The sequence below is a fragment of the Nyctibius grandis genome, chromosome 11 (assembly GCF_013368605.1).
Source record: "Nyctibius grandis isolate bNycGra1 chromosome 11, bNycGra1.pri, whole genome shotgun sequence".
Taxonomy (NCBI): Eukaryota; Metazoa; Chordata; class Aves; order Nyctibiiformes; family Nyctibiidae; genus Nyctibius; species Nyctibius grandis.
This window is the reverse complement of record NC_090668.1, coordinates 12431995-12459880: the sequence shown is the minus strand read 5'-3', so window position 1 is coordinate 12459880 and position 27886 is coordinate 12431995. Positions and strand designations below refer to the sequence as shown.

At 35.6% G+C, this 27886-nt stretch overlaps 1 protein-coding gene across 1 annotated transcript in view; it reads left to right on the top strand.

Moving 5' to 3' along the window:
• TCF12 (transcription factor 12) overlaps positions 1-27886 on the top strand; it is a 168939-nt gene that overhangs the window by 1270 nt on the left and 139783 nt on the right. The window contains 2 exon segments of the mRNA XM_068410665.1: positions 37-133; positions 951-1023. Coding sequence (XP_068266766.1) covers positions 59-133; positions 951-1023 — 148 coding nt within the window. The 5' untranslated portion in view covers positions 37-58.

Sequence of the window (27886 nt, the reverse complement as noted above, 5' to 3'; positions counted from 1 at the left end):
AAGTACTCGTGTGCCTCTCCCCCTGTGCCCTCGAAGGTGATCGGAGGAGCGGAGGAAGATGAATTCCCAGCAGCAGAGGATGGCCGCTATAGGAACTGACAAGGAACTGAGCGACTTGCTGGACTTCAGTGCGGTAGGATATTCTCCGAGGTCTTCTCGTGACTTCTGCGTGGTAAAGCGAAGTGAGGAGTAGGGGCAGCAGCGTGCGGGTCTTGGCTGGGTCCGTCTCGGCCAAGTTGGACACCTGAACTTTGATGTAATGTCTAGACTTCCAGATTTAATACTGTAACGCCAGCTGGTTCAATTGGTTTAACTGGTTAAAATCGGGCTGCCCCAGTGGTGGCATAATCTAATAATTAACGTTTGTTAAGCTGGTGTGTGACACTGGCTCTTTGGCTTTTTTTTTTTTCTTTTTTTTTTTTTTTTTTTTAAACCAAAAGAAAATTTAATGCCCATAAGTAACAGAGGTTATTCATTGATAGTTTGTACAGTAATTGTGGCTTAGAAAATTATAGGTATTTTCTGTGTGATACTTTCAACATATTTCAAAAAACTTATTGATTTATAAACATAATAGAAAACTGCTGCCTCTCAAAAGCTGTCTTTTATCCAGTGACTTTAAACTCACAGATTAATAAGAAATATATTTTGAGTAGCAAAATTTAAGATATATAACTATTTTAAATTGCCATAGTAGTAGTAGGTCTCCTCTTAATTTTTTAAGTTGTGTTCATGTAGAAAAGAGATTTTAGTTGCATTAATAAATTGCAAGGAGTATTTTAGCTTGTTGTTTTTTTGGGTCTAAACATGCATCTTACATTCTGTATATTTTCTAGCAGAAAAATGAATCAAATAATTGTTTCCTGTTAACTTTTTTAAAAGTTTACATTAGTAATTTAGCACAGAGTTTCAAAGTCAATGTAAATGCATCTTTTTTTCTTGTTTTGCAGATGTTTTCCCCACCTGTTAATAGTGGGAAAACCAGACCAACTACGCTAGGAAGCAGCCAGTTCAGTGGATCAGGTAGGATGCATCTGAGATACATAAAGTTCATGTAACTAGGTCTTGATGTTTTAGCTTAGTCTTCATGTGCTCAAAGTATGGTAATCTTACATTTGTACATAGTCTCATAAGACATTCAGATTAATTAGAGATGTGCTGTTTTGATCTGACTTTATAAAACATTTTGTTAACTTTAAGCACAGTTTTCCTCTATATGCCCTAGACTACTCATCGCAGTACAGCGAAGTGTTAAGTATCTCTAGTCATACTGACATGCAAGTTGTCTGTTTATCTGTTATGTTAAAAATGAATGGCTGCTTTGGTTTTGTTTGATAAAATCAAACTTACCTGTTCAATTGAAGTATTTCCTAGCCCCCGTATGAAAGGGGAAAACACTTAAGTAAAATGCCAAATAATGAAATACTCCTGACTCAAGGGTATATTTTAAACTGTGGTTCTTAAGGAAAATGTAAGGCTGATAGAATTTTCTAGTGCTGTGTAGTACTCAAAAGTCTTTACCAATAGAATTCTCTCATGTTGAACCTTTATCAGTGTATATGGAAAACAAGTAACTCTTTACATGTTGCATGTATTTTGTGGCTTCGGTGTCTTTTCATTGAGGTCCACCTAATGGCTGTTCTCAGGGACTTTTAAGCTAAGCCTGTAATAGCAAGTAAGTGCAATTTTTAAATAGATACCCTTTACAAGAATGATACAAAGTATCTTTATTACTACTTACAAAAGAGAAACTAAAGTAACCTTTTGAGAATGTGTTCTGTTCTTTTTTTATGTATGCTTATTTTCTGTGAATACGGTGACGTGATATTTTTGTTTTTATGAATACAACAAAGTGATCTTTGTGTTTTTAGTTAAGGTTAATGAAAATAAATTTTTAGAATACCAGCAGAGGAATGAAGTAGTTGCTTGAAGTTGTGCAGTAACATCCCCTGTTTGCTTCTTACATTGTCAGAGCTGTTACTTTGAGAGTCCAAATGACACCTTGCATTTTAGTGATACTTTAGAATTTTGGGGTTTTTAAAAGCATCTTGAAACTTCTGAATTGTATAATTTTGCAAACTCTTCAGACTCCCACATTTAATTTAATGAAAATATGTAGCAAATGTTGTAATTGTAACATACTTGAAGCATTGTACTTTTTCTCTCCTAAAATGTATAAGTGGTTTTGTCTTGCTCTTTGAAAGTACGTCAAGTGTAAATTATTGGCCATAGTAAGACAGCAAGTCCACATGCAATGTAGTTAATTTTTTTCTTTTTTGATACAAATATTCAAGACAGTTGTCTGTTAAGACAAGCTTTTGAGAAACATTCAGGCAGCTAAAACTTATTGCAGGGAGCACAACCTGAGCATCTCATGTCCCTTTCCCCTTGCTTTTCCTGAACAAGTAGAATTATTTTCTGTTGAATAATAAAGATTTAATTTTTAGTTTAGCTTTTAGATCAGTCTTAGGTAATGCAGCTTGCACTGTTTGTAGGTAATGTTTCTTCTTCTTTCCTTGAATGGCTCAGAAAGAGGGAGCATACTTAGCTTTTTGGGAGAAATAGTGTTATTGACTACTTGAATTTCTTTATCAGTATGGTATATCTCCACATAGATACCAGTCATGAGCAATACACTACAGCTGTCAAACAAGCTACAGCCTCAACTGAATTCCCCTTGGAAAAGATAATGTTATATAGTTGTGGGTTTTAATTCAAAGCATTTCTAGTTGTAGAGATTTACTGGTTAGTGGGATTATATGCCTTAATTCTTGTAATGTTACGACCTAAGCCGTGACCTAGGGGGATTACTCTGCAGGAGTGAGAGGTGACAAACTTCTATATTAGTTGTGTTCTGAGTCAGTGTTAAGTGTTGTAGAAAGACTATGTTGAGATCATTGACGAAGTATAGACGTATAATTTCTAGCACTCTTGATTTAATTGTGCTCTTGCTTTAATTTCAAGTGTTCTGTAACTTCCAGGACAAACAATGTTTGAAAACTTTTTTTTTTAGTGCTAGAGGCCACTTTTTAAAGAGAAACATGGAAGGAGGACGTGTTTATTCCTTTGAGCTATCTAGTATGGAAAAGCACAGTATGCACAGATAACTATAAAGTACTTCTTAAATTTTTTTTCTTTGAATATGGAATGATGCTCCCTCTTACAGAGACTCTTTGTGATTTTGATGGCAGTTAAAGAAGTGAAGCTTGCTTCACTGTCCCATTAATCTCAGTTGTTTTATTTTTCTGATGTCTTTACAAGCATACTAAAGGAAAGTTTTCCTTTTCTTAGGTGGAATAAGAATGTGTTTATTGTTTGTTATTATAGAGCCCCCTTTTTCTCATATAAACTTAAACAAATCTGAAAACACCTATCAGTGATTCAAGATGCAGCCTAATGGCCCCCATTAAGTAGGTGAACATCAATTGCTTGTCTCTGTGGCTCTTAAGACTGTATATTTCTGGGAAATCCGATTTAGAAGGAAAGAATGCTCATGCATTTTCCTTGCCACCCCCCAGACCCCCAGATTAAAAGGACAAATCAGTTGCTGTTCAAGGATTGTTAAGTTCTGTTTGTTTTTCATGTGTGACTTCGTGAAGTGTTGGAAATACGGGGGTGTATGTTATTAATTCTGATGTAACAAGCTTGATCTGGTATAATTCTGCAATATTTCTGTTGGTTATGCTGTAAAAATATATGTGTAACTGGGCTGCATAAATAAAATGGCTAACGTGACTGATATCTAGAATTCGTAAGAAAATACTGTCGTGGATTAACATGAACGTTGTGTTTTGGTTAAAAGATAGCTGCAGTCTGGTATTGGGGCAGGCTTGCTTTCTACAGGTCAATCAGTTATGAATGAAAGCTGCAGATGAAATAAGCGAACTAATCTGATATATCATAGTATCTTATGACAGTAAGTCGTGTAAGTGGCTGATAAAGTCAAATAACTTGGTCAGACTACTGTTGAAAATAAACATATTGGAAAAGTAACCTGATAAGTAAGTCAGTGAGTTAAGCCACAAAATATTCCTTGTCATACCTGTTGTAATTACCTCTTGTTTAAAACAGAACTTCCCATTCTTTTCTCATCCAAAACCAACTTGTGAAGATAAAGCCATTTCTGTCTTAGAAATCCTAGAAGGAGAAGGCAAAGGCCAGCGATATGCTCTATAGGGCTTTTTAACTGGGCTTTTTTGCAGATTTTATTTAAAATTATTTTTTTTCTGTGTTGCTACTATAGTTAATAGTACTATATTAACTGTTAAATCACTATATTTAACAGTTAAATATATTTAACAGTACTATATTAACAGTTAAATCACCGTTATGATTTACAGTGAAATTTTGCTTTGTTTTGCTTTTGTCAAAACCACAAAATGTATGCCAGTACAAACCTGGATGGTTACCCATTTTGCCCAATGCCCTTTATTTATTATGGCAACTTCATTAAAATCCAGTCACAATATTCAGGTGCCTGCCATAGGCAATAATAGTGCAATTTTCTTATGCTTCCCAGTAGGTTTGATCTCAATTTCAATTTTTCCTGTGAATGAAATTTTTTAATCTCAGGTGTGGTACCGTGAAATAAACCCCTTTTTTTTTTCTTTTGCAAATAACTTCTTAGATGTTAAAGAAGAATATAGCTGAGACAATATTTTCCTGTGTGGCCTACTATCTTCAATTTTTGTTGCCTCCTCGTTGTACCAATAACATTATTTTTGCATGTGGCTCTGCACGTGCACATGCAAGGTATCGGTCAAAAAGCTGAAGAAAGATAATGTGGATGTCTAACAGAAAACAAAGTGGTAAGAGTTTAAAGTAAGAGGTACAGTTCAAGAGCTAAGTCATCCAAATATGACACTTCTCTTGCCTGTAAGATTCTTCTGAAGTTCATGAAAAATGAGTACAGACATTTGTGTGTGGACAGCATTGAGCACAAATCTTGTGTGTACCCAGACATTCCTCATACTAGACCTACATGCAAAAAACCTTCCGAATGTCTCTGTTTAGGTATCTGTTTGTATCAGTTTGCTCCCCTTTTATGCAAATTCAAGAGGCTGCCCTTTCCACTTCTGTCTACTCATGTACTGAGTTTGTAAGGAATGGATTGGGATAGGCCACTAATTAGTAGCTTGATGCAAAGACCGGTAAAATTGATAGCCTGCCATTAACCTGAGTGTCCCTAAATTGAGGCCATGTGTCTTGAGAGTGGACACAATGGCAATTCTTTAGCAGGTCTATTAAGTTGCCAAGCAGTGTTTCCAAAATGAGCAAAACCTGACTTGATTACTGTTTGTCAGTCCTGTAAACTCTTATTTCCTGTTTAGTTTTGCATCAGCAGTTCCTTGTCAAACAAACAAACAAAAAAATCCCAACAAAAAAACTTGAGAGTTACCTGGATGGGCAGTGTTTTAAATGCTGCCTTCATTAATCTACAGCAAGTGTTGTAGAGAAAAGGCACTCTTAACTCTGACAGCCAAATCACAGCCTTGGAGAAAACTGAAGAAAGATGAGACTTTTTATGTATGCAAATGAGTACTCCTAACCTTTCAATATGCACTATTTTTTCTTCTTTTTATCAGAACTGTGATTCCTAAGAAGAATCAATTCTCTGATATCATTCTATATGTGTTTCTGGTGCAGTCCTCCATTGAGGTATAGGGAATTCCTAGTGCCTGCTCCTAATCCCTGAATTAGGGAGAGGTCTCATGTAGTCACATAGTCTTGTCCTACAATGTGTTACGTCATGATAGACTCTCTTAAATAAAAAAAAAAAAAAACAAACCAAAACAAACCTGGAAGGCTTATATTTCAGGATATTTCTGATTTTGTCATACAAATTATGTTAGGAACCTGTATGTTTTTGTTTGCTGTTCAGAAGAAGATAAGCTTATTGTCTGTTAAATACCAGAAATGTAGGGTGGCCTGTTAAAATAAACATTCAGTCATGCAGCTATGTGGCTTTTTTTTTTTATTTTTAATATGTAGTTTGTTTTCTAGCTCCATTAAAAGTGAACCAGCAGACCTGGTAACCTGGTGTTTCATCTTGGGTCTGAAGTGTGCTAAATTCTGTCATCTTCTGAAGAGCCTGGGAAGAGTTGTAGAAGCCTCATACTCGAAATCAGAAAGGTGTCCGTAGCTTCTTTCCTCCCTAGTTGTTTGTAGGGGAGACCCATGGATTACCCTTCAAATGGGCCAAATGCAATTGAGATGAAGATTTCAGTCTGGATCCCTCACCTGTTGCATTTAGAAGCCTAGAAGGGTGATACAGTGCTAGTAAATATGTGAGACTGCAGCTTGCCTGTTGGCAGCCTCTGTCTCACTGTTGCTGTCTCTTTTCCTCTTCCCCTTCACTTGCCTTTGGAAAGATAAACTATCAGATACTTACTCCATGGACAGTCTTGAAAGGTACAGCATATAAAAGGGCTAAATAACTGCTTCCATATTCCTGATTAAGAAAACGGAGGAGGAAAAAAATGTTGGACAAAGGGAGGGAACTGATAACCCAACTTTAAAGCAGACGGTCTTTCGCAAGATTTATGGTCACGTGGATATTGAGGGGGTTTTGTGATTTAAAAAAAAAAAAAACAACCAGGAAAAAAGGAAAAGTTACTGGAGCAGCTAGGCGTTCCGAATCTAGCTTGGTGAGCAGATAAGTAGATGTATGTCCATCATTTATTGACATTGGCTATGGTTTTGAAATGGCTGTTATCACTTAGGGTGATGGTATGAAGCTCATGTCAATTGTTGAGAAATTCCTTGCTGTCTTCTAAATAGCTAATTTTAGAATTTTTAGTAGCATTTGGCTTGTCTTCTGTTTAGAGATACACTTGACACCGCTAATACAGGAAACTGTAACTTTTGCTGTATTGGCATGTAGAAAGCATTCTTTCAAAAGCTTCATCTCTTATTTCCAGCAATTAGTTTTCCCTGGGTGAGAGCAGCGATGTGATCACTGTGTTTACAAGCACAGCATCTAACCTCCAATCCCTATATAAACGTTACTGTCTCACAATGCAAGGAAGATCTTTGCAATGTCAGACCTCCCCCAGGAGGTCTGGGGTCGCAGTAGTGCCTTGTCCTTTCCTGATGCCAATGGGACACCTCCCACCATCACCCTCCACCCCAGCCAGTAGCTCTTTGATCTGCCAGATTTTTCTGATTGACTGTAAGTGATGAAGAGTATCCAGATGCTTTGCCGAGTGGTCTTAATGGCATGTGGGAAGGAACACGATTTGAAATTGCATGTTGCTGTATTTTTGGACTTACTCAGAGAGCAGTGTTGATGTAAATGTAAACACGAGGACTAAAGGTTTGGGTGAAGTGGAGGAAGAATCCTGAAAAGGGACTGAGGAGAAATTGCATGGAATTTCTGAGGAATTCCTTTTCTTTAAAAAGAAGTATAAATGAGATTCTTACATATTTGTGTGTCCTTTAATGGCAGCTGAACTTGTACTCAGTCCCTTAATTACTGTAGAACTTTTATTATGTTTGTAGCTTTTGCTAAGATTGGTGTTTTTTGGTTTTATTTGTTTGTGGTCTTTTTTTGGTCTTTGGCAAGGGAATTTTGTGGTAAAAGCTTGTCATTCATACATAGAATCATAGAATCGTTTTGGTTGGAAAGGACCTTTAAGATCATTGAGTCCGACCATTAACCTAACACTACCAAGTCCACCACTAAACCATATCCCTTGGCTTTTAAATACCTCCAGGGATGGTGACTCAACCACTTTCCTGGGCAGACTGTTCCAATGCTTGATAACCCTTTCAGTGAAGAAATTTTTCATAATATCCAATCTACACCTCCCCTGGTGCAACTTGAGGCCGTTTCCTCTTGTCCTATCACATCCTATCACTTGTTACCTGGGGGACATATGTGCCAAGATTCTCCTTCCCCCTACTTCTTTCCAGCTGTCACACAAAGAGGACTTAACCCCTTAGTCTTTTTGCTATCGAGTTGGTATGACAGCTGTTTGTCTCAGATAATTCCACTTTATCCATGGTTGAGCCTATAGATACTGTTATATGATTTCTGTTAGCCAACTATATGCTGTACTGGAAACTTGGTAAATATATTTTCTTTAAGTTGCTAAAGGTATCATGTAATTTTTCATGGTTGAAAATGGTATGTATTTATTTATGAACAGAACGATGTTTAAGGCACTAATATAATACCATATCACTTAGTAAGATTGGAGTTTGTGGAGACTATTTTTAAAATCAGAAGATGTGCATGAACTTGAGTTGTTTACTAGACCTCTTGAGCAGACTTTTCTTGACCGTGGAGATGCAGTTCTTTTTTTTGTCTTTTTTTGGTACTGTAATGTTAAAGGATTATGTTTTTAGGGAATAGCATTGAGCATTTTTAGAAACTTTAAAAAATTTCTTAAATTATAGAGCCAGATGTGATCTATGTGATATAAGTCGTCTATCTTAAATTTCCTTCAAAATAAATACTAGTTCATCATATTTGAAAAGTCCGTTTCAATAAATAAATTCACTGAATGAAGTATGTTCTCTAAAAACCTTTTTTTAGAGACATTGTCTAATTTAGTGTGTTAGCACTTCTTCGGAAGTATGTAGCAAAACTTGATTAGTTTTCTATGTTTTCCTGTGAGGAAGTCACTAAATTTAAATAATAAATAAAGAAATAAGAAAAGGCACTATTTTCTTCTGCATGTAAATTATTTGATGAGGTTGTTGTTGAACACTCATAACTAGTTTTAAATTGTATGTACACCTTAATCACTTTTTTGGTTTTTAAGCATTGTAAGAAAAGGGGGAAAAGTATTATTTCAGTGCATAATTATCATTCTAAGGACAGGAAAGGTATTTTTCATCTCTGTTTTGTTTTTTTTTTTTTTCATCTTAAGTAGTGATGACCACTCCTTCAATTTGTTGGGTTTTTTATTAATATGAAAGTTTATAAGTCCACAGTTCTATTGTATATGTCAACTTGATGATTTGGAAGTACTTGTGGACTTTTCAAATACTACAATCCATTATTTACTCATGGTTGTAGGGGCAAGGTTTTTTTTTCTATTATGAGTCTAAGATGAGATAATGATAATTTTTCTACTGTCTTGAATGGGTGCCTTGTTTTTTTCATTTGCAATACAAAGCTGTGTTTGTAAACACAACATTCAAAAACATAAAGGACATACTTTTTTGGTGAAGATGTTAACTGAATACCAAGAATGATCAGAAAGAGCAGCTTTTGTTATATTTAATAATATCTCACTGTCTTCAGAGGATAATCAGGCTAAAATGTACCCAATCAATCTTTAGGACTTTGTTAGATTCTTTTTTTTTTTTTTTTTTTTTAAAGGAGGAGCTGAAATTGCTTTAAATGAAATAAACTTCATGTTCTTACTGATGTAATGCAGAAAAATCTCGCTTGATCACATCAAAATAATTGTTGCTGGTGTTTTAAAGAAGTACTTGGAATGGTGATGAAAAACGAAGAGACTTGATAAAAAAGCCCTGTTAGTAGGGTAAATGCTCTCTAGAAATGCTGGTAAAACCTTAGCATAAAACTAAGTAAGGTTTGTCTTGGACAGGGAAGTTGTACACTCTTCCACATTAGGCTATGGAAACTTCAAAAAACTGCTCATGCGATAGAATTGTGTTTAAAAAAAGAAGGTTAAAAAGTGTACATTTCTGGTGTTGCACACAATTTCTCTTTATTGGTAAGTGGAAAATAGGTGGATATTTTTTACATGTAGCTGACAGTTTTGAACTAATAAGTTTTTTCTGAAGTCAATCTTGTTTGTTGCAGTAGACCTGATTTCTTGCTCCTGAAGTTCTACAGACATTGCCTATATTGTTTTTTGTAAGCATGTGGGATATTTATGTTACGCTTTTCAAGTCTGCTTTTTTGGTACTGCAGACTCGTTTTTTCCGTACCAGTTGTAGCAGCAGAAACGGTGATATCTCTCTGTCTTTATCAGGTTGTTAGTTACGTGGAGTTCTAGCAGTAAGTTAAACCACTTGCTTTCACTGTTCTACTTTCCTTTGCATGAACAAAACTGCAGGAAACGTTCTGTTTGTGCCTTGTCTCTGAAAGAGCTCTTTGCTGCTGGTGAGGATGAAGCAGTGGCAATGCGGAGAAACTTAAGTTAGTCTGGGTTGGAGTTTTATATAGAAGTGTATTCTCAGCCTCGATTTGTGAAAATTACATTTTAGACTGTGTATTTTTTCCCCTTTTAAATACAAAGATGAATAGGCAGAACTAATTGTTAGAAAAACGTACCTAGTAAAAAAAACCCCAAATTTGGTCATTTCTAGTTGTGTACATTTTGTGGGTAAAATACCAATGAATATCAGACCGTGAATGTGCATGTTCTGTGTGTTAAATGAAATTGAGTTTAAACCAAAGTTTACCCTTAATTCCATGTAAACAAGAACTTGGTCTGTATTTATTCTGTTTAGAGTATGACCAAAATATATTGCTAATGTAATATGTATTTAATTGTCTTTGGTGAGTGAATTGATTTCTAGTCTTCCTGTCTTCTTCCATGTTCAGGTCTTAGAGACAGAATCTTTAGTGTATTGAATGGTTCCAAGTCCTACCTAAAATAAAAACTGAATGCACATTGATGGTTTTTTGTATGTACTATCTGCATTTTTAACATCTATCTAAAAGTCAAAAATAAAGTGTTTTTTTTACTTGAATTGAGGTAATAAGAAGGGAACCAGACAGATTTAGTGAAACATAAAACTTACTGAGATTCATGCCTATTAGCATATAATGTCTGCAAAAAATTTAAAGAGTTTAATTTAAAATAACATTGCTTTGCAATCTTGGTTTCTCTAGTTCTATGGGAAAACATGTTTAAAGCCTAAAAGTTGTAGGTAAATCCATGATAAAGTAATTGGATTTTGCATTTTGCATGCTGCAGGGATGTCTTGTAACCAAATATCTCTTGAATTTTTTACTGTGTTGCATTAGCGTTAGTAGGATGCTGTGGAGATGAATACACTTCAGAAAATCCTAAAGTATTTTTAGTCTTCTGTAGGAGAAAGGAATTCACTCTTTATATTTTTATTTTTTGTTTATTTGAATGCAAGATACTATTGCCTTGGTGTTATCCCAAGAGCTATTGTGGCTACTCTGTGAAATGATTAAACCAGACAGCTTTGCTTGTAGGACAAACATTTTTAATATTGTGGTTTTTCGATGATTTTCAGTGCGACACCTATCCCATTCCAGGTTTCTTTATGCAGCAACTTCATGAGTCATAATCCTTGCAAAAGAACACAGCTTAAAATAATCACTTATTGTTTCTTTTGCAATTCTGTTCACTGCCACCTGCAAATAAACAAGAGCAGAAATGACAATATCATTTAATCCTTTAATGTTTGCTTTTGACAGTGCAAAACATTCTCTTGTAATAGAGAAGTAATCCATAAGGAGGGTAGCTGCTCTTTTCATCTTCCTGAATGCTAAATGAAGCCAAGGCTTTTATGAAGAGATGGTGCTTTAATGAAGATGACCGAGTTTTGGAGTAATGAAAAGCTTTTGTATATTTCTAAAAGTGATGCGTGGTGCTTACTGCTGCAGAGTTCAAATGGCTGTATTTTGTAGTATGGCTTTGCAAGATTAGTGCTTGTGATGCTTAGATGCAAGGTGATTGAATAGCATAGTAAATCAGAAATTTTTCCCTTCATTTGATTTTAGAAAAGAAATGCACATCACTGCACTTTATGTGTATAAATGCATGTAATGTCTGACATGTGTTCTCTGCTCTGTGTAATGCTTTTATTTTGGTAACCTTGAAAATATCTCTGATATCATATTCCCTTGCCAGAGGACAGTAATAAGCACACAAAAAAAAACGGAGCATGGACTTTGTCAATGTTACTTATGACAGGAACATCGGAATTAGATATTTTTATTGCAAGTGCTTGTAAGATATTGAACTTAAAAAGCTTCTCAACTCAAAAAAAACCCCCCCAACAACAAAAAAAACCCCCACCCCCCAAAAAAACCAAAACAAAATCCAAATAAAAACTCCCAAAAATCCAAACCTCAGTAAAAACTGGAACAAACCAAAACCCCCATCTTTTTTCCCTTTCAGTTGTTCATGTCATTAGTTCATTTGGAATTTTTTTTAATAATCTGCAAAGCAAGGTAAATAGTGCCTGATACTTCAAAAGGAAGCAGAGAGAGGCTTTAAAGGATGGGAGACCGTATCCTCGGCAGAACGTACTCTCCCAACAGTCTTTCAGGCCTTCATGAATCGGTGAAAGGACCTTTTATTTTTCCCTATTTGTAAGTTAACCCCTTTAAAGTGGGAAGTGGTCAACTTCTATAAAAGTTAATTTCATCTTTTCTCTTCCACCACAATTTTAAAGGTTGTGATTCTTTACAAAAAGTTTCTGCTTGTATGTTAGTCTTCAGTATATGAACACTGTACTGTACAACCAGAAGTAATCTTAAAGGTTGCTAAACTATTTTAGGGTTGCCAGGAACGTGAAGAATGCAACCACGTTGTTACATTTCTCATTGTGTTACAGGAGAGATATATCTGACCATCTAGGGTGAATGAACTTACGTGAGCAACAACAGGGCTGGTTTTTGTCTACTTTTTGAAAACTGTCTGGTAATAAAAGTGCAGAAATGGATATGGAACTTAAATTTCCCTCTTATCCTTTTTAATGATTTGAATTACTGGCTAGTCCTGATGTAGTAGTATGCAAAGTCTTACAAATATGAGAGTGATATATATGGCATGAATGCTTAAAACTCTGCATGTTAGGTGAATAAATTTCAAGTCATGTCAACGCTGTGCGTTACGGAATACATTTCTGGCTAGAAGGTGAAGCATTATAAGAGAGCACTTTTTTGAGTGATGTAGTAAAACCAGAGTTTATATTTATGCATTACCGTTATACTCATTAAACCCACTTTTTTTCAAGATACTTGTTGAGTACTGAATAACAGCTTCAGTCATCTGCTTTTACTGTGTACTAACACTTCCTTTTTCCTTTTCCCCCATCCTGTTAGAGGAAACTGGGATCAGAGAAGAGGTAAATGCCTGCATATGGGAGATGCTGTGTAATGTAATTTATATTCTATGCTAATGGTTCTATTCCTTTTGGCCTTTGAATAGTCTATATTTGTTTTATAAAGCAAATGGCATTTTTTCTCCTAGATGCAGCTGTTTATTTGTAGGTAGCCTGAGTGCCCTGTGAACTATCATCAAAAAAACCTGTTTTGTACCTTCTATTTCTGCAAGTGAAAACTTGTATGTGTATGACAATGTGACTTGTGCTGCAGTGAGGCATCAGTCAGAGTTTGGCCATCTCTCATGTATGTGTCATAGGTTGTCTCTGAATTGGATACTGGAGAACATGCTGTTGCCATAGCAATGAAAGTCCTTTTGAAGGCAGGATTCTTGGCAGAGCTGTTGTATCTCCTAAAGTGCTCGGTGCATTGATCTGAAAGTACCTGGTCAGTATTAGCACATAGCTGTAGTGAAAAGAACAGGAAGTATAGATTTCTTTAAAATACACGAGTTTCTTTTTTTCACAGCTAATTGTTGGTTGAACCCCCTGTTCGTAAAGCAAGAGCTTTTAAAAATCTTATGCTGTGAACAATTCTTATATTTAACATACTTAGCTTGAATGCATATATAGATTGAGCTGTTGTAACAGCTAACTAGTGTTTATTGCACAAGTATCACTGTGTGACTTTCATAGTTTCCTACACTACTTGTCCCTTTTAGTACTTTGAAAATATATTTTTAGAGAGTTTCCTCCATGATTTTGGTCACTGCAAAACAGTTGTGGAAATATGCAGCTTTATTCATAATGCTTTTCAACTTCATGTTTTCTTTTTTTTCTAAGTGAAATAGTTGCCTTGCTCCTATATTGCTTATGTTACAGAACCCTAAATGTGACACTAATGGGGGAGAATCACTTGTGGAAATGTATAGTTCTGTATTTATTTGGAAAATATACCTTACTTAGGATCCCTTTTTCAGCAAACACAGATAGATCTTTGTGTATAAATATTTCCTCCTCAGAGTGTGGTTTTGTTATCAGATTAAGAAAAGGCTGTGAATTTCTTGTGTTCCATCAGGTATATAATTTTTTTTGATAAGTGAGGTTTTCTTCCCCAAGATGAAGTGTAGGAGTTCAGAGGCAACTTGTATAGCACGGGTACTCCAGACAGCAGTAACATCCATTTCTACGTGTGCTGTGAGGATGGAGTTGGTGAATTTTTTTCCTTATTTAAACAGACCAAACAATTTTTAAACTGAGGAATAGAAAGAAAAAGTGAAAACTTTTCTAAGTCTTCAGGAGACAATTAATGTGATTAACACTGTACAGCATATTCTTTCATGTGGACTGGGATTTCCGTGTTTAAGAGTTTCTTTATTCCTGAAAGAGCCTCTAGAAGAGAAAAATTTTGAAGTTACCCATATAGCTTGCTCCATCCTTTGCAGCTTTTTATGTAACATAGTCTTTAGCTTTATTACTTTTTCTGAAATAGTAGATATAGATGAGAATTAAACAAACACTTCGTTCTTCTTTTTTCTCCTTCCAAGTGAGGTTAAGGAAGAATGAAATAATTAATACTTTATTTGTACTTGAAAATAACTTTCTGCCTGCTGTAGCAAATGTGTGCATGTGCCATAGTAGTGATCTTTAGCGTGGGTTTTGTTTTTTAATCCATGCCCCCTCTTGCCCCTTTCTCAGAGTAGGAAAGAAGCATAGCTTCAGGTTGGATTGGCCTTGGGAAGCATTACTGAGCTGCTGCTCTAAGCAGTTTAGACAGGACTTGTTACTTAGGGTTTCTACATATGTTGGTCTAACCTGGATAGACAAGTCATGGTGTAAGTGACCTTGGCATGGTGACCAGATCCTGTAGCAAGGAGAGGTCAGCATTGACTACACTGAGAGTGTGAACCAAGGGAATTAGACTCTGCAAGGTGTCTGCTTGTTGTTTTTTTCCCTTTTTAAGCAGATTTAATGCTGCATCAGCGGACATGTACTGAAGCTCTCTAGCTATCCTTGGTAACAAACACAACATTAATAACCCAAGTTTCCTCTAGCTGTTATGCCAGTTGGTTTCAAGTCATGTTTGGGGAAAAAAGGTCTTTCATGGCTCCAACAAAAGTTCTATTTATGTGTCCTTTTAGCCTTTGAGTCAATTAATACTGATTGAGTAGGCACTGTTTTTGGGATTGTGGCAATAGGTTCACTGAAATACATTGAGATAAGCTCATTGTGTTCTGAATATGTAAGTATGTATTTATACTGGCCTGATTTCGTCAGGCTTGGCAAAGATAACATTTTAAATTAGTTTAGTATGAGTAGTTAGGTATTTATGTTTTGAAATTCTAATTCTGAAATAATTTTGTACTTGGATGACTGATTCTAAAATGAAATGAGCCGCTCATGTAATTCCTGTAACAAGCTTCTATCTTGAGATATTCAATACTTTTCAATATCCTCTGGTTTTGTTTCCATCGATGCTACTGTTTTATCAGATCTGTTAAGTTATAGGGATATGGAATACTGAATTATGAACAAAATGCAAAATTCTCAAAATGTGAAATTTTTTTGTCTTAATGACTTTTTTCCATGAAAATTCATATCTAGAAATTCACTGGGAATAGCAAATTCTAGGACATATTATTACTCACTTGGTATTTAGTGCTGTTATTTTTGTAATTTAAATAAGATAAAGTAGGCATTAATATCTCCATCAAAAACTTTTGCCAAGATTGTATTATTGCATAATGAAGAGAGGGTAATCTGGAGTTTTAAAGGACATAGCTAAAAGGCAAAATTTCTGTTCATATCTTGCTGCATAGTTCCTATGTCCCTTTGAGGAACTGCTTTTTTTTTCATGTCTATTTTCCAGTTTCCAGCCATAAAATGAGGGCTAGTGTTCACACTGTAGAATAGACAGTAACTGTTTTTTAACTTCCTCAGTTCAGGGAAATGGTGGACTTTGAATGGATTAATAGGAATAGCTTCATATGACCTAAGCAGAGTTAAATTAGCTTGCACATATTTTCAGTGTTAATATCCACTCCCTCCTTTTGTATATAATTTCTGTGTCTCTGCTTGTTTAATTCAATCGTTTACTTACGTTGATAAAGTTTATGGGTTTTTCTTGTTCAATTCAGTTCTTAGAATCTACTATACAGCTTTTTAAATGCAAGTTCTGTTACTTAAAAATGTGGAAATGCAAATTTCGGTGTAGGACTCATAGCGATGTTCTAGAAATTTTCAGCACACCTTCAGAGATTACATATGCCTCACCTTTCTCTAAATTTTGTTTAACTCTAATCCAAACAAGAAAGCACAGATAAATATATTTGCCTGATTTTCTTTAAGGAAGAAAACTACTAGTCTGAAAAGGTTTCCTGATAAATAAACAGAAAACAGCCATGTCCATAGCTATCCTTTGTGTTTAATGGATTAAATTCACTTTGACAGCTGGATATATGTACTAGTGTCTAGCCTATGGCCATGATCTAATAATCATGGATATGGTAACAAGTCGTCTAAAAATCAAGTGCTTTTTTTGACAAAACCTACTCTGACTGAAACAAGAAATGAGGCTGTGTTAAATGTGACTGCATTTGCTACTGTGCCTGTATTCTGAATACTTAATAAATACCCTATGGGATGTCGTAGACAGAACCTATGCTTTAACAGAGACAGAAAAGCTAATTGTGCTAGAACAGAGTGTGTTTTAAAGTTATGAAACAAATTCGATCTAACCTAATGATCATGAAGAACTTAGTTTCAAAACATTAATTTCTCCTTCCCCTGAAGTGCCTTTTAACTTGTTTGTTTCTTCTGTCATAAAAATAGTTGTATACCATTAAATAGAGCCTTTTGTGAAGTACACAGTTCTTATATCATCATTCTGGTATGCGAGAGGAAGTTTAAGAAGTACTGATGAGTAAATACATGTCAAAGGGGAAGACTTCAAGAGCTACAAATATTTTGAAAACTATTACATGCTAACAGTGTGCTTTGGTCTCAATTACATTTGGCTAGTAAAACCTACGTTGTACGTAAATACCCTTTAAGGGAAAAACAATGCCTTGGCCCTCAAACAATCCTTTGTAACGTGAAATTAAAGTAGTGTATTTTGCCAAACTAGCATGTTATGACTTGTTTTATATTTGGTTCTAGCTTTTGGAGAAAAAAGGTGCTTTACATTCTATAAGCCTCAGTAAAATCGACCACGTTAGGATAAGAACAACAAGTGTTCCAAAATTTGTAACTTTGTTCTCTTCTTTTACTTTAAATAGAAATTCTGATATAGCTAGCAGGAACAATGTTTTAGAAAACCCTGAAGGGGGAGAAAGTGTGAACCAATTTAAGGAATTAAATGTTCCTTTAGGAAGGTGAATTAACTGTTCACCCCAATTTATAGGTTACATTTCAGCAACTTCTGAATGTGATACTTGTTGTGAAACTTTTTTTTTAAATCAGTCTACTTTCTCATCTTTTTGAAGTTCAAGTGATTTGAGGTACTTATTTTAAACTTCACACCATCTTTTGAGAAGTAGGATGTTTGCACTGAAGCTAGTATTTGGGGAGCTACAGAAAGCTGGGGAAATCAGGAGGTAGAAGTATCTTCTAGGGGGGCCCAGGAGATTGGTCCCGTTCAAACTGTTAGTCTGGGAAGGTTATTTGCTTTTCCACGTGCCTGATGTGCAAGAAACTTTAGGGATTCTTACCACTTTACTTGTTAATGTGCAAGGTATACGTTTGATGCTTCACTGTTTTGTTATTGTGGATAGATGTCTTCTCCAACTTGTTGTTGAAGAATATTTGTCTGAGTTACGTGGTAGTGACACAGAATATGAAAGCAACTTTCATATTTATTTTGTCAGGATTGTGTTCTCCAAAAACTCAGAACAAAGCTTAGGAGTGTCAACATTTGTAAAGAATAGGGTTTAACTTTGAAGCTGGGAAATAGAGATGTACTACTCTGCCCTTAGCGTTCTTCATGCAGAAGGCCACGTCCATTCCCATGTGCTTTGCTACTCTCCACTACCAGGTTTCTGTTACTGGTTTTGGTAGTCGGGGATGTCTTTGTTCTGGCCTTGATGTGGAGTACTTCTCAATTTCTGAACTAATTCTTTTTAATGTGAACTTAGTTCTCAATTCCAAGGAAAAATAAACATGAGCTGTTAAAGAATGATTGTTTTTTGTAACGGTTTGTTAGTGATGCTGCTTCTAATAGTAAGTATTAATATCATAATTAAAACTTTCTTAATATAATTGCCATTGGGCAGCAAGAAAAACAGTAAAGTTAACTTATTTTGCACAGGGTGGATTTGAATATGTCTGGATGTTCGGCTGATGTTTAATATTTTTTAAATTTTATTTGGTCATTTGCATTGTCCTAGGCTTGCTTTCATCCATGTAATTAATGTAGTTAACTGCTTCTAGGAGCATGTGATTCCTCCAGGCATTTGTACAGTATGAACCAAATGAATGCCAAGTCCTGAACACTGTATTCTGTGTTGTGTTTTCCACTTTCAGTTAATCTTTCTAACATGTCTTGATAGACAAAATGCCCAGGGACAATTCAGTAACTTTCTCTTTCATTGCTGTTCCTGGCGCTGTAATTTTTTTGATACAGTGGTGTTTGGCAGAAGTGGTATTTTTTTGTGTGTGTGTGTACAAGAAAAGAATACATGATACATGGAGTGGTGTGGACATGAATATGAATAAAAGAATAGTGACTGTGTTCTGAAATACATTTTGATTCACTTTTACAGTATATGTATTCTTCCAGAATGCCTCAAATGAAGATTGTCATAATCACCTTTAAGCAGTTTCAAATCTTTTTCCGTTTAAAAATCACTTGTTCTTCTCACATGTATATTTCTGTAAATGTACAACTGAAAATGTAACTGGGAGGCACAGCAGTGTCTGCAGTCACCCCTGAACCAGTGACAGATTTAGTGTTTTGAGACTGTATTCTCATGGGCCTAGGCATAGGCTTTTAAATATGTTTTTAGCCCACTTTTTCCTCTGAAACCTCATGTTGACTTTAAATGCAGACAGATTAAAAAAAAAAATATATTTGTTTCCAGTCCTTTTGGAAGTGATCTTTGAAGTACACATGCAATATGTAGAACTAATTGGCATGCATCTGGAATTACAGTATTGAGAATTATATTATTATTTCTTCTTAGGAAGTTTGTTGAACTTATTCAGGTAAAATTTAACAAGATAGGGAATGACTTCATTTCTTGGAAGTCTGATACCTCTTCTTTGAAAATCCTGGGCACCTTTATGATGGCAGAGGTCTCTTCCAACCTGATTGATTCTGTGATTCTGTGAAATGCAGATTTGGTATCTGTATCTGTTGTGTGAGGACAGTGTCTTTTTCTTTTCCTTAAAAAAAAAAAAAAAAAGCTTAAAATGTAAAGCGTGCTTAGACTTGTGAAATACAGTGTTGTGTTCTGTAACAGTAGTAATGAACAAACTGGAAGTGAGAAAGCACCAGAGGTATCTGGTGTCCCGCTTCTGTGAGCACTGAAATACTGACCGCCTTTCCTCCTTGATCCTGCTCTATCTCGGTACACAAATGGGCTGAGGCTGTGACGTGGGTTGCTGAATCTTTAATTCTGGTATAATCTCATTTCTCAGGGAAAGGAGTCTCTCATTTTCCTTTATCCAAAACATTTTAGTCTTTGTTTTGATTGTTATCTCTAAACACGTGGAATTTCAGTGAGCATTTGATAATTCAGTGAAACTTGTTAATTTTTGTCAACTTTGTCATTTTCCACTTACATCATTTTTGGGGCTTTTATCTTGTTTTAAGTTCTGCCAGGTAACCTAGTGTTATTATTTTTGTTTCTACATAAATTTATTCCAATTTATCACAGCTTCTTAGAATAACTTATCCTTCTTAATCATTTTAGAAGCTTGCTTTTTTCTTGTTGGTCACTTTTACTTTGGTAGTCTTCTGACATTATTCTTAAGCACTTTTTGAATTCTATATTGTTAATTTTTTTTCCCCTGACCTTAAATGAATTGATAGAGTATGTCCAGTTAATATTTTCTTTGTTCTTTTTCACAGACTTTAGATGAATTTACATTTATCTCAGTTCAGTAAAAGATGTAACTTTAAACCAGTGAACGTGTCAGTGATATTATCTGTATGGTTAAAAGTCAAGCACTTCCTTATATACCTGGTTTCATTGGGGGCTTCCATTTGGATCATGTATAGATTGCAAAAGAAGTATTGGTGTTGTAAAGTTCCTACAAGACTTAAGAATTTTATACATAATATAATACACTTAAAGTAGTGGCATTAGCTTTATAGGACACGATATTACTGTTGGAATTTGGTTTAGATGCTGGATTAACAACCCCATACTATGTCTGTATTGAGGCCACTCGCATACTGGCAGTTTTTACTCTTCTCTTTACACACTTGTATCTAAATTCACATGGTCTCAGCCATTTTGGGACCCTTGCTGTGTATTCTAATTATCTCTGTGCTGTAACTTTTTCCTTTGAGGGAAGGTAACCATGTGGATTTCTGTAAAGGGTGTCAGGGAACAGAAGTTATTGGCATAATGGCTCCAATTGTGCAAATAAATCTTCTGTTGCCATCCCACAGTGAACAAGCCTTTGCTTAAGTGGCCTGTCTGGTTTTCTTCCTGCCTGCGACTGATAGGAGTCAAGCTGGCTGAAAGCCATTCGCTTGTACAGCTAACACTGCACACGTGGTGGAGCTTGCTTGTGTTTTACTTTCTGCAGTGAACAAATTCCTTCTGCTCTTACTGCCAGCCTGGTGTTGATAGCAGAAAGAGGCGGCTAGGGTTTGGCTGTTCAGAGGGAAAGAGCTCAACCGGGATGCTAAGGTTTTTTTGGGGTGTGGAAATTTAGGTTCAGAAACTTTGTCATCTGCCTGTGCATAACTCCGTTCTAATGGCTTGGGGCAATGCCAGTTATTTGGAAGTTGTTGCCTCTGACCTTTTGTGTTTGTTCAGTAGTTATTTGCTCTTTTACAAGATTTTTTGAGGGGAAATAGAAGTCCAAGAGAGGTGTGCTTTCACAGCCTGTAAATTGTTCTCTGTTGCTTTTTGGACATGCATGTGGCCCGATACGGGAAGTGCCTTGCACACGCCTGTGTATGGGGTAGCATGCGAGGAGAGAGCTGACACTGTTCTTAAACTACACTCTTCTCAATGTGCCTCAAACGTACTTCTTCAAGTTGGAGCTCTGTTGCAATATGACTGTTCAAGTGTTGCTGTGCTGGATATAACACATTTTGGCCTTTTTGTCTTTGGCCTTTCTATTTTGTCTTTCTGTTTGGGGATTTTCGTAACTTCTCTTAGCACTTCCCTCTTTAGCGTTAGAGTTAGTGAAAGTAGTCCTAGGAAGGCTTTTGTGCTCAGTTGTTTCAAATAAAATTTAATAATATTGCATGTCTGTAAAAATATTTTCTGTAAAATGTGGCCGAAGCTGGGAATGGAAAACTTTAAAAGTAAATGTCATGGTAATACAGGGTGCACTGCAGCGAAGGGTGTCTTGGTAAGTGTAGATATTGTGAAGTAGAAGCTTCCTGAATGTGCCTACATTTCTGTGAATGTGACTTCCCTTTTGTGTTGCCAGTGCTGACTGAAGGTACTTACATGTAGTAAGTTGCTGCATATTCTTAAAAACCCACAACAACAAAACCTTTTTCCTTATGCAACTTCTGATTCAGCTGTATAGATCTGGATGTCTGTAGTTAGATCTGTGCTTTTTAGGAGTGACAGTTAAGAAGTTTGCCCTTTGGTTTTATACTGTGGCCTGTTGCTCGTGTTTAAGAGAAAATATCCTCTCTCAGAAAGGAGCTATGCTTAAAACTCTGCTTTTTTAATGAGAATTATAAGAAATGGACACCTGGCTGTAGGTTTGTAATCTACTGAAAAGCCTGCATATCTTTTGAATTCAAATGAAAAGAATTAATATATTTTTTGCAGAATGGAGTTTTCCTTTTAATTGAACGAACAGGAAAAAAACTTTTTTTGTTTTTTGTTTTTTTAGTTTTTTTGTTTAGTAGATGGAAGCAGGAATGGGTGACTGGCTTGTGTTAGTATGTCCTTAATTTAGTTCTTCCTCCTTAGCATGCTATATACATTGTGCATGCACAATGACCTCCTGGTAACTCTTATAAATAAAATGGAATTTATCTGTGTAGCTCTGGTTTGAGATGTCATTTAGAGAAATAAAGACCTCAACTGGTGTTGACTTAATTGATGTTTTGATTGGACAGCCAGCCAGGTGTGAAGTCAAAGGACTTTGGCTTTTGTTTTATGCTTTTTAAATGTTTTTTTCTTTTTTTTTCCCTTACGCCTGGGGATGATTCATGCTGAGATATTAAGGAGCACAATATTTATTGTATGCTGAACTATAGTTGTACAATTATTTTAATGTAAATTTCGTTACTGAATCTAGCTAAGAGTAATAAGTACGGTGTTGGTAGAACAGTCTATATGCTGTTTCTTGTTGCTACTGACAAATCCGTTTTGGAAAATTGGTGTCATTGCTAGTCTAGATTATCTTCTGTAGGATTGCTTTCTTTTCTGGAGGGATGCAGATGATGATATAAGAATAGCTATGTATATATGTGGTGGGCGTGGGGTTAAACATGCTCAAAATTGCAAAGGTGAGGAAACAAAACCAAATTTTCCTGATACTTACTGATTCACCGTAGTACTTACTGCTATGTGCTGGTAGAGAGCGTGTGTGATTGGAGTGCAGGGGTGTTGGGTTTTGGTTTTCCCCCTGTTTTTACTGCCCATTACTTAATGAATTAATGGATGCCGTACTTGATATTTGTTTACTCTGACAGGTTGTTTCCCCATAGAATATCATAATATCCCTTTTTCATTGCATTTTGAGAAAAATAAACTGGTTTGTACTGAATTAAATGTATATGTATTATTACTGATTCCTTTAAGGGTACTTGACCTGTAGCAAAAATTTTCCAGCCATGTGCTATTGCACTGTAAAAATGCTGTCATTTTGAGAAATTAGATTTGCAGGAAGGAATAATATTATGTACTAGATAAACTCACTATTATCTGCCTTAAAACTGTTACATGGATCATAGAAACTAGAACACTACTACCCTGAAACTAGTCACTTGAACATGGCTGGTTTATAATCGATGTAAAATTTCAGCTACGTCAAAAATACACCATTCTGTTGATGTTTTAGGTACTAAGCTTTGTCACAATACCTTCATTATGAGCTTAGGTTGGTCTTCCGGATCGTATGTAGTCATCAGGCTTTACGTTTCATTTATAGAAAATGCTTATGAGCACCTTTTAATGTACTGTAATCTTATTAAGCCCAGTTGCTGGTGTTTTGCGTTAGGTTTGTTCTTTGTATCCCTTCATGCTGAAGGATATAGTTGATCATAAATATAATCTTGACTATTCATGGTTAAAAAAAGATAGCTTTAGAAGTACTTAGAATGTACACTGGTATTACGTTTGGCTGTGTACAAGTAGTGCTCTGCTATGTATTTACAGTTCTTCAGCATCTGAGTCTAAGTTCTATTTACTTTTGAATTAATTATTTTGGGGAATGTTTCATTTCCATCTAAAAATGTTTTATACGGTGTCTATTCTTCAAAGGTACAAAGTAGTTTGGTGATTTTCATTAGAATGCTTTTCACTTACATCCTTGAGACTTTTCTGTAAATCCTTCTTTAACAGTTCTTGACATTGCTACCTCAAGGCGTTGAGCCAGCATGTGCAGTCTCAGGCGAGCAGATCCAAGTTCGAATCCCAGACTGCTCGCTCGAGGAGGCATTTTGCTCAAATCCTTAGGGGAATGCTGACCTTGTCTTTCTTAAAAAAGTGGAACCTGCTGGCTAACCAGGAGGGGCTTTGCAGGAATTTGGAAGAGGGCACTTTGGTCTTGGTAGGCTGTGATACAAAACTTGAGGTTGTGAGGGCTAAAGAAGTACTTGGTTCAAGGAGTGAATGGATAGAAAACAAATACAAATTAAGATCCTTGGGCGAGAAGTACTGTTTTGATCTATACCTGATGCTCGATATTCAGGTCTTGGCACTTCCTTGGTGTTCCCTGTTTCTCATTTCTTTGGATTGTGCTGCAGAACATTTGGACCACTTGTGTGCTAAAGTATTGCCTCAAATAGGTGATGTTAATTAAAACAAAACAATGTTAACTTGATTATTTTGAAGTAAATAATTACTTTCTTATAAAGCAGCCTAATGGGAGGGATCTCAGCAATTCTCTAAGTTGTTAATTTTTAGTTTGGCAAAATGAAAATAGACCAGGGGAAAAGTCTGATTTCTGTTTGCGAGGTCAGTACATAAAATGCTATTCACAGCTTTTTGCCTCATTTTGTAGTTTTATGGTCTGTGTATCTAATGAAAAGTAATATATTTTGTAGGGAGCAATGAGATTTCATGCTGTTATTTCCAGAAGATTGCTAGTACAATCCAAAACCAATTTTTGTCTTTTTTTGTTAGATTTACGTAGACTTAATCACAGCTATTGTGTAGTTTTGAGCTGAGAGTTAAAATGCACAGGATTGTGTTTAAGCAGAGTTCCTTTTTCTTCATCACTTCACTAAAAAAAATAAAAATTTAAATCTTCAGATGTAGGAGAACGGGTTGTATAGAAAGGACAGGAAATATTATTTATGTTATATACAGGTCCAAATCAGCACTTCTTAAAAATAAGCTATTGAATTATTGAGTGTTCACTTCTAGACTGCATTTAGTAGGGTAAATGGCTTATAATTCTGGAAGCACTGATCCTGATAGGAAAGGGTGATAATTAGTTTCTAATACGGACAGAATTGCTGTTATTAGCTGTGCTCCACATGTTTGCTTCCCCTGTGGCATTCCTTGGGGTGCAGCAGATGGATGAACAAGGGGCAGAGGTAATGCGTGCCATGATAGGCTGCTGCTTTCCCCCAGGGATACTTCTAGAATGCTGATCTCTTATTTTTTCTTTTTTTCTTTCTCTTTTCTTTTTCAGCAACTTTGCTGAGATGTATCATAATTAATTTATGATATTGCTGCTTTATAATCCATTAATCCAACCATTTAATATCAATATGTTAATGTCTTAAAGGATGGGCTGTTGCATGTGTGTTGGTATCTTAAATCTTAGAAAGTCGGTATCATGCTTAAATACTTTTCTCTGTTCTATGAGGTTGTGGCATTAATAGTCTGATGTTGCCTGTTACTGATCTTTTGTAACATGAGCAACTCCTTTTAAGTTGGAAAATGGATATTATTGTGGCACCTGGATGACAGAATGGAGCCTGCTGTTGAAAAGAATTGTCCTTTGAATTTAAATCTATCCAAGTAATGTCTGCTCTAATTTTCCTTTCTTTATGCTCTCGATTAAAACGTAGGCAGAGGTTGTGTGTGGAGTTTTGTTTTTGCTTTTTTATTTTTAAAGCCAAATCTATTTAAGGTAGTAATGTAGACCACTTTCCTGTTTGCCATGCAAAAAAGTAAAGTCTTGCTTTTAGAATATCTAATTATGTAAAATGGAAGTCTGCATACTAAAAACAGTCCTGGTTTTGAACTTTGTATCTTTTAAATGAAGGTAGGAATCTCCATCAAATTTGCTTTCCATATAAATAGATAGGGTAGTGAGGGCTTAGTACACATGAATGAAACTGCAGATCATATAATAAGTTTACCAGATAAGAGAGGATGAAATTAGATGGTGTGATGTCAGGCTATAGCATATGAAAGCAGTTGAACTTCGTATGTTTAATTAAAAGAAGTCTAAAAGCTTTCTAGTATCTAATGGTTCTTCCTTAAATCTTTATTGAAATTCTGGCCAGAATTTTGTTCAGAGTACCTTAAATATACATGTCAAATACCTAAACTGATCTCATGATAGATGCCTGCCTGGCTAAACTTGAGTTTCACTGTGGTTGCCAGACATGTAGTAGTTTATACTGTTGATCAGGGGAGAAGAGATTAATGTCAGTGAAACACTGAATTGATCCAGCCTGATGCTGGGTGCATCATTAAGCTGTGGGGGAAAAAAAACCCCAAACCCAAAATCCCATCATGAATGATGGCAGTGAATGCCTTCCAGACAAAGTGGCTGTCCTCATATACATTTGATTTATTTTTTTTTTAATTTTCCTTTCTGATACAGACAGTAGAGAATATCAAATACAGTGATCGAGAGAATGTTTAGGCTTGTGGAACAACCATGACTGAAGGCACTTACCTGTGATAATGAAGTAAGTGTAGTGTTCAGCACGGAGAATTAATGAGTTTGCATCTTTGGCTGAATCTTTAGTACCATTGTTTTAAATTAAACAATTTCTAGAATAAATTTCAAATTCCTCTATGTATTAGTCATCACAGACACAAACAGGTCAAACTTGAAGTAAAAACAAAGTTGTACTTTTCCTCTGGCTCCTTTTAAAAGTTTGTTGGTGTCTGGCATCTAGTGTTGGATGAATACCACTCTTCTGTTTTATCTCCCTTATTCTTACACGTCTTCAACATTCTACCATAGTATTTTGTGTATATATATTATAATGATTCATTCAGTAGAACATTTGCAATATTGTGCTTAATTAAACACTAATAAGCTGCTGTAGCAGATCATGAAAATTTACAATTCTGTTTTGTATTCCTAAATTACGGATAGCTGTATTTATCTGGACAATCATTTTATGAACACTTATTTTGCTGATTCTGTTATCCATATGCTAACATATGGAGAGAATAATTCTAAAGAAATATTGGTCTCTAATGAAATTAATGTCTGCCTCTTGCATTCTCGAATCACTCATTAGAGCAGCCCTGTTGCAGGGTTCTTTTTATTCTTTTCTTTTTACTTCATTAAAGTGTCTCACTTTTTAAAAAAGTCTGCTGAAGTCTTCTAACTTTTGGTGACGGAGCTAGTTTCTGACTTCTGCTATGGTTAAATTGCTTCTACTGAAAGCGGCTTTTTACTAAGAAGTCAGAAGAAATGCTGTTTGCGGTGATGCAGCTATTGATTTCTCCAGTGAGGTTCTTGGCAGCGTGCTAGATAATAATGTCTCATGAAAAAATTCTACAGATCTTTGAGGTGTGGGTATTTTTTTTATTTGCTTGTTTGTTGTAATTTTTTTCAGGTTCAGCTTTGGTCTGCATCTTAAGAAACTGTGCTTAAATGGTGAGATGCAGTCTTATAAGAAAGAGGAAGGATACTTCTGTATCATGGCTCAACCATTTCAAACCATTCCAAAGATTCTGGATCTTCTTTATGATTAGTGAACTTTCTCCAGCTCTAGATGAAATTGTTTTTACTCTGAATTCCTTTCAGATGGTTTTTGTTTACAACTGAGTCAGAAAAGCTTTTGCTGAGTTCTTCATATGGATTTGGTAACTTGAGAGAAACCAGCCTAACAGAAAATTTTACTTTATTGGGAAGAGAGTGGACTTTTCTAGAGCCTTTTCTCGAAAAGGATTCACCATCAGTTTGGAGATATTTCTGCCAAATTTACCATTTTATATCAATATGTAGCTGCTTAACTTCTGTAAAGAAGCTGCTTGGTCAGGCTCGCTCTTTTTAAGAGCTAAGACAGACATAGCATTGGAAGTTTTCTGTTGGCACTTTGTTGGAAACCACAGTATTCTCGGAGAAATTAGTGACTTTAAACTAAGATGAATCTCCATGGTTAACTCTGCAAGTTTGTCACCAGGGACATGAAATTTGCTGAAACTGTCTCTGGCTCATTTGTAAAAAAATGTTTTTGCTGTGTAATTGCAATAGAAAAATACTGTCTTCTGCAGTTTTAAAATGACTTGTGAATTTCGGGGATTTTTTTTTTGTTTCTGGTTTTAACCTGGATTCTTGAAGTGGAATGGCTAAGGGAAGTAGT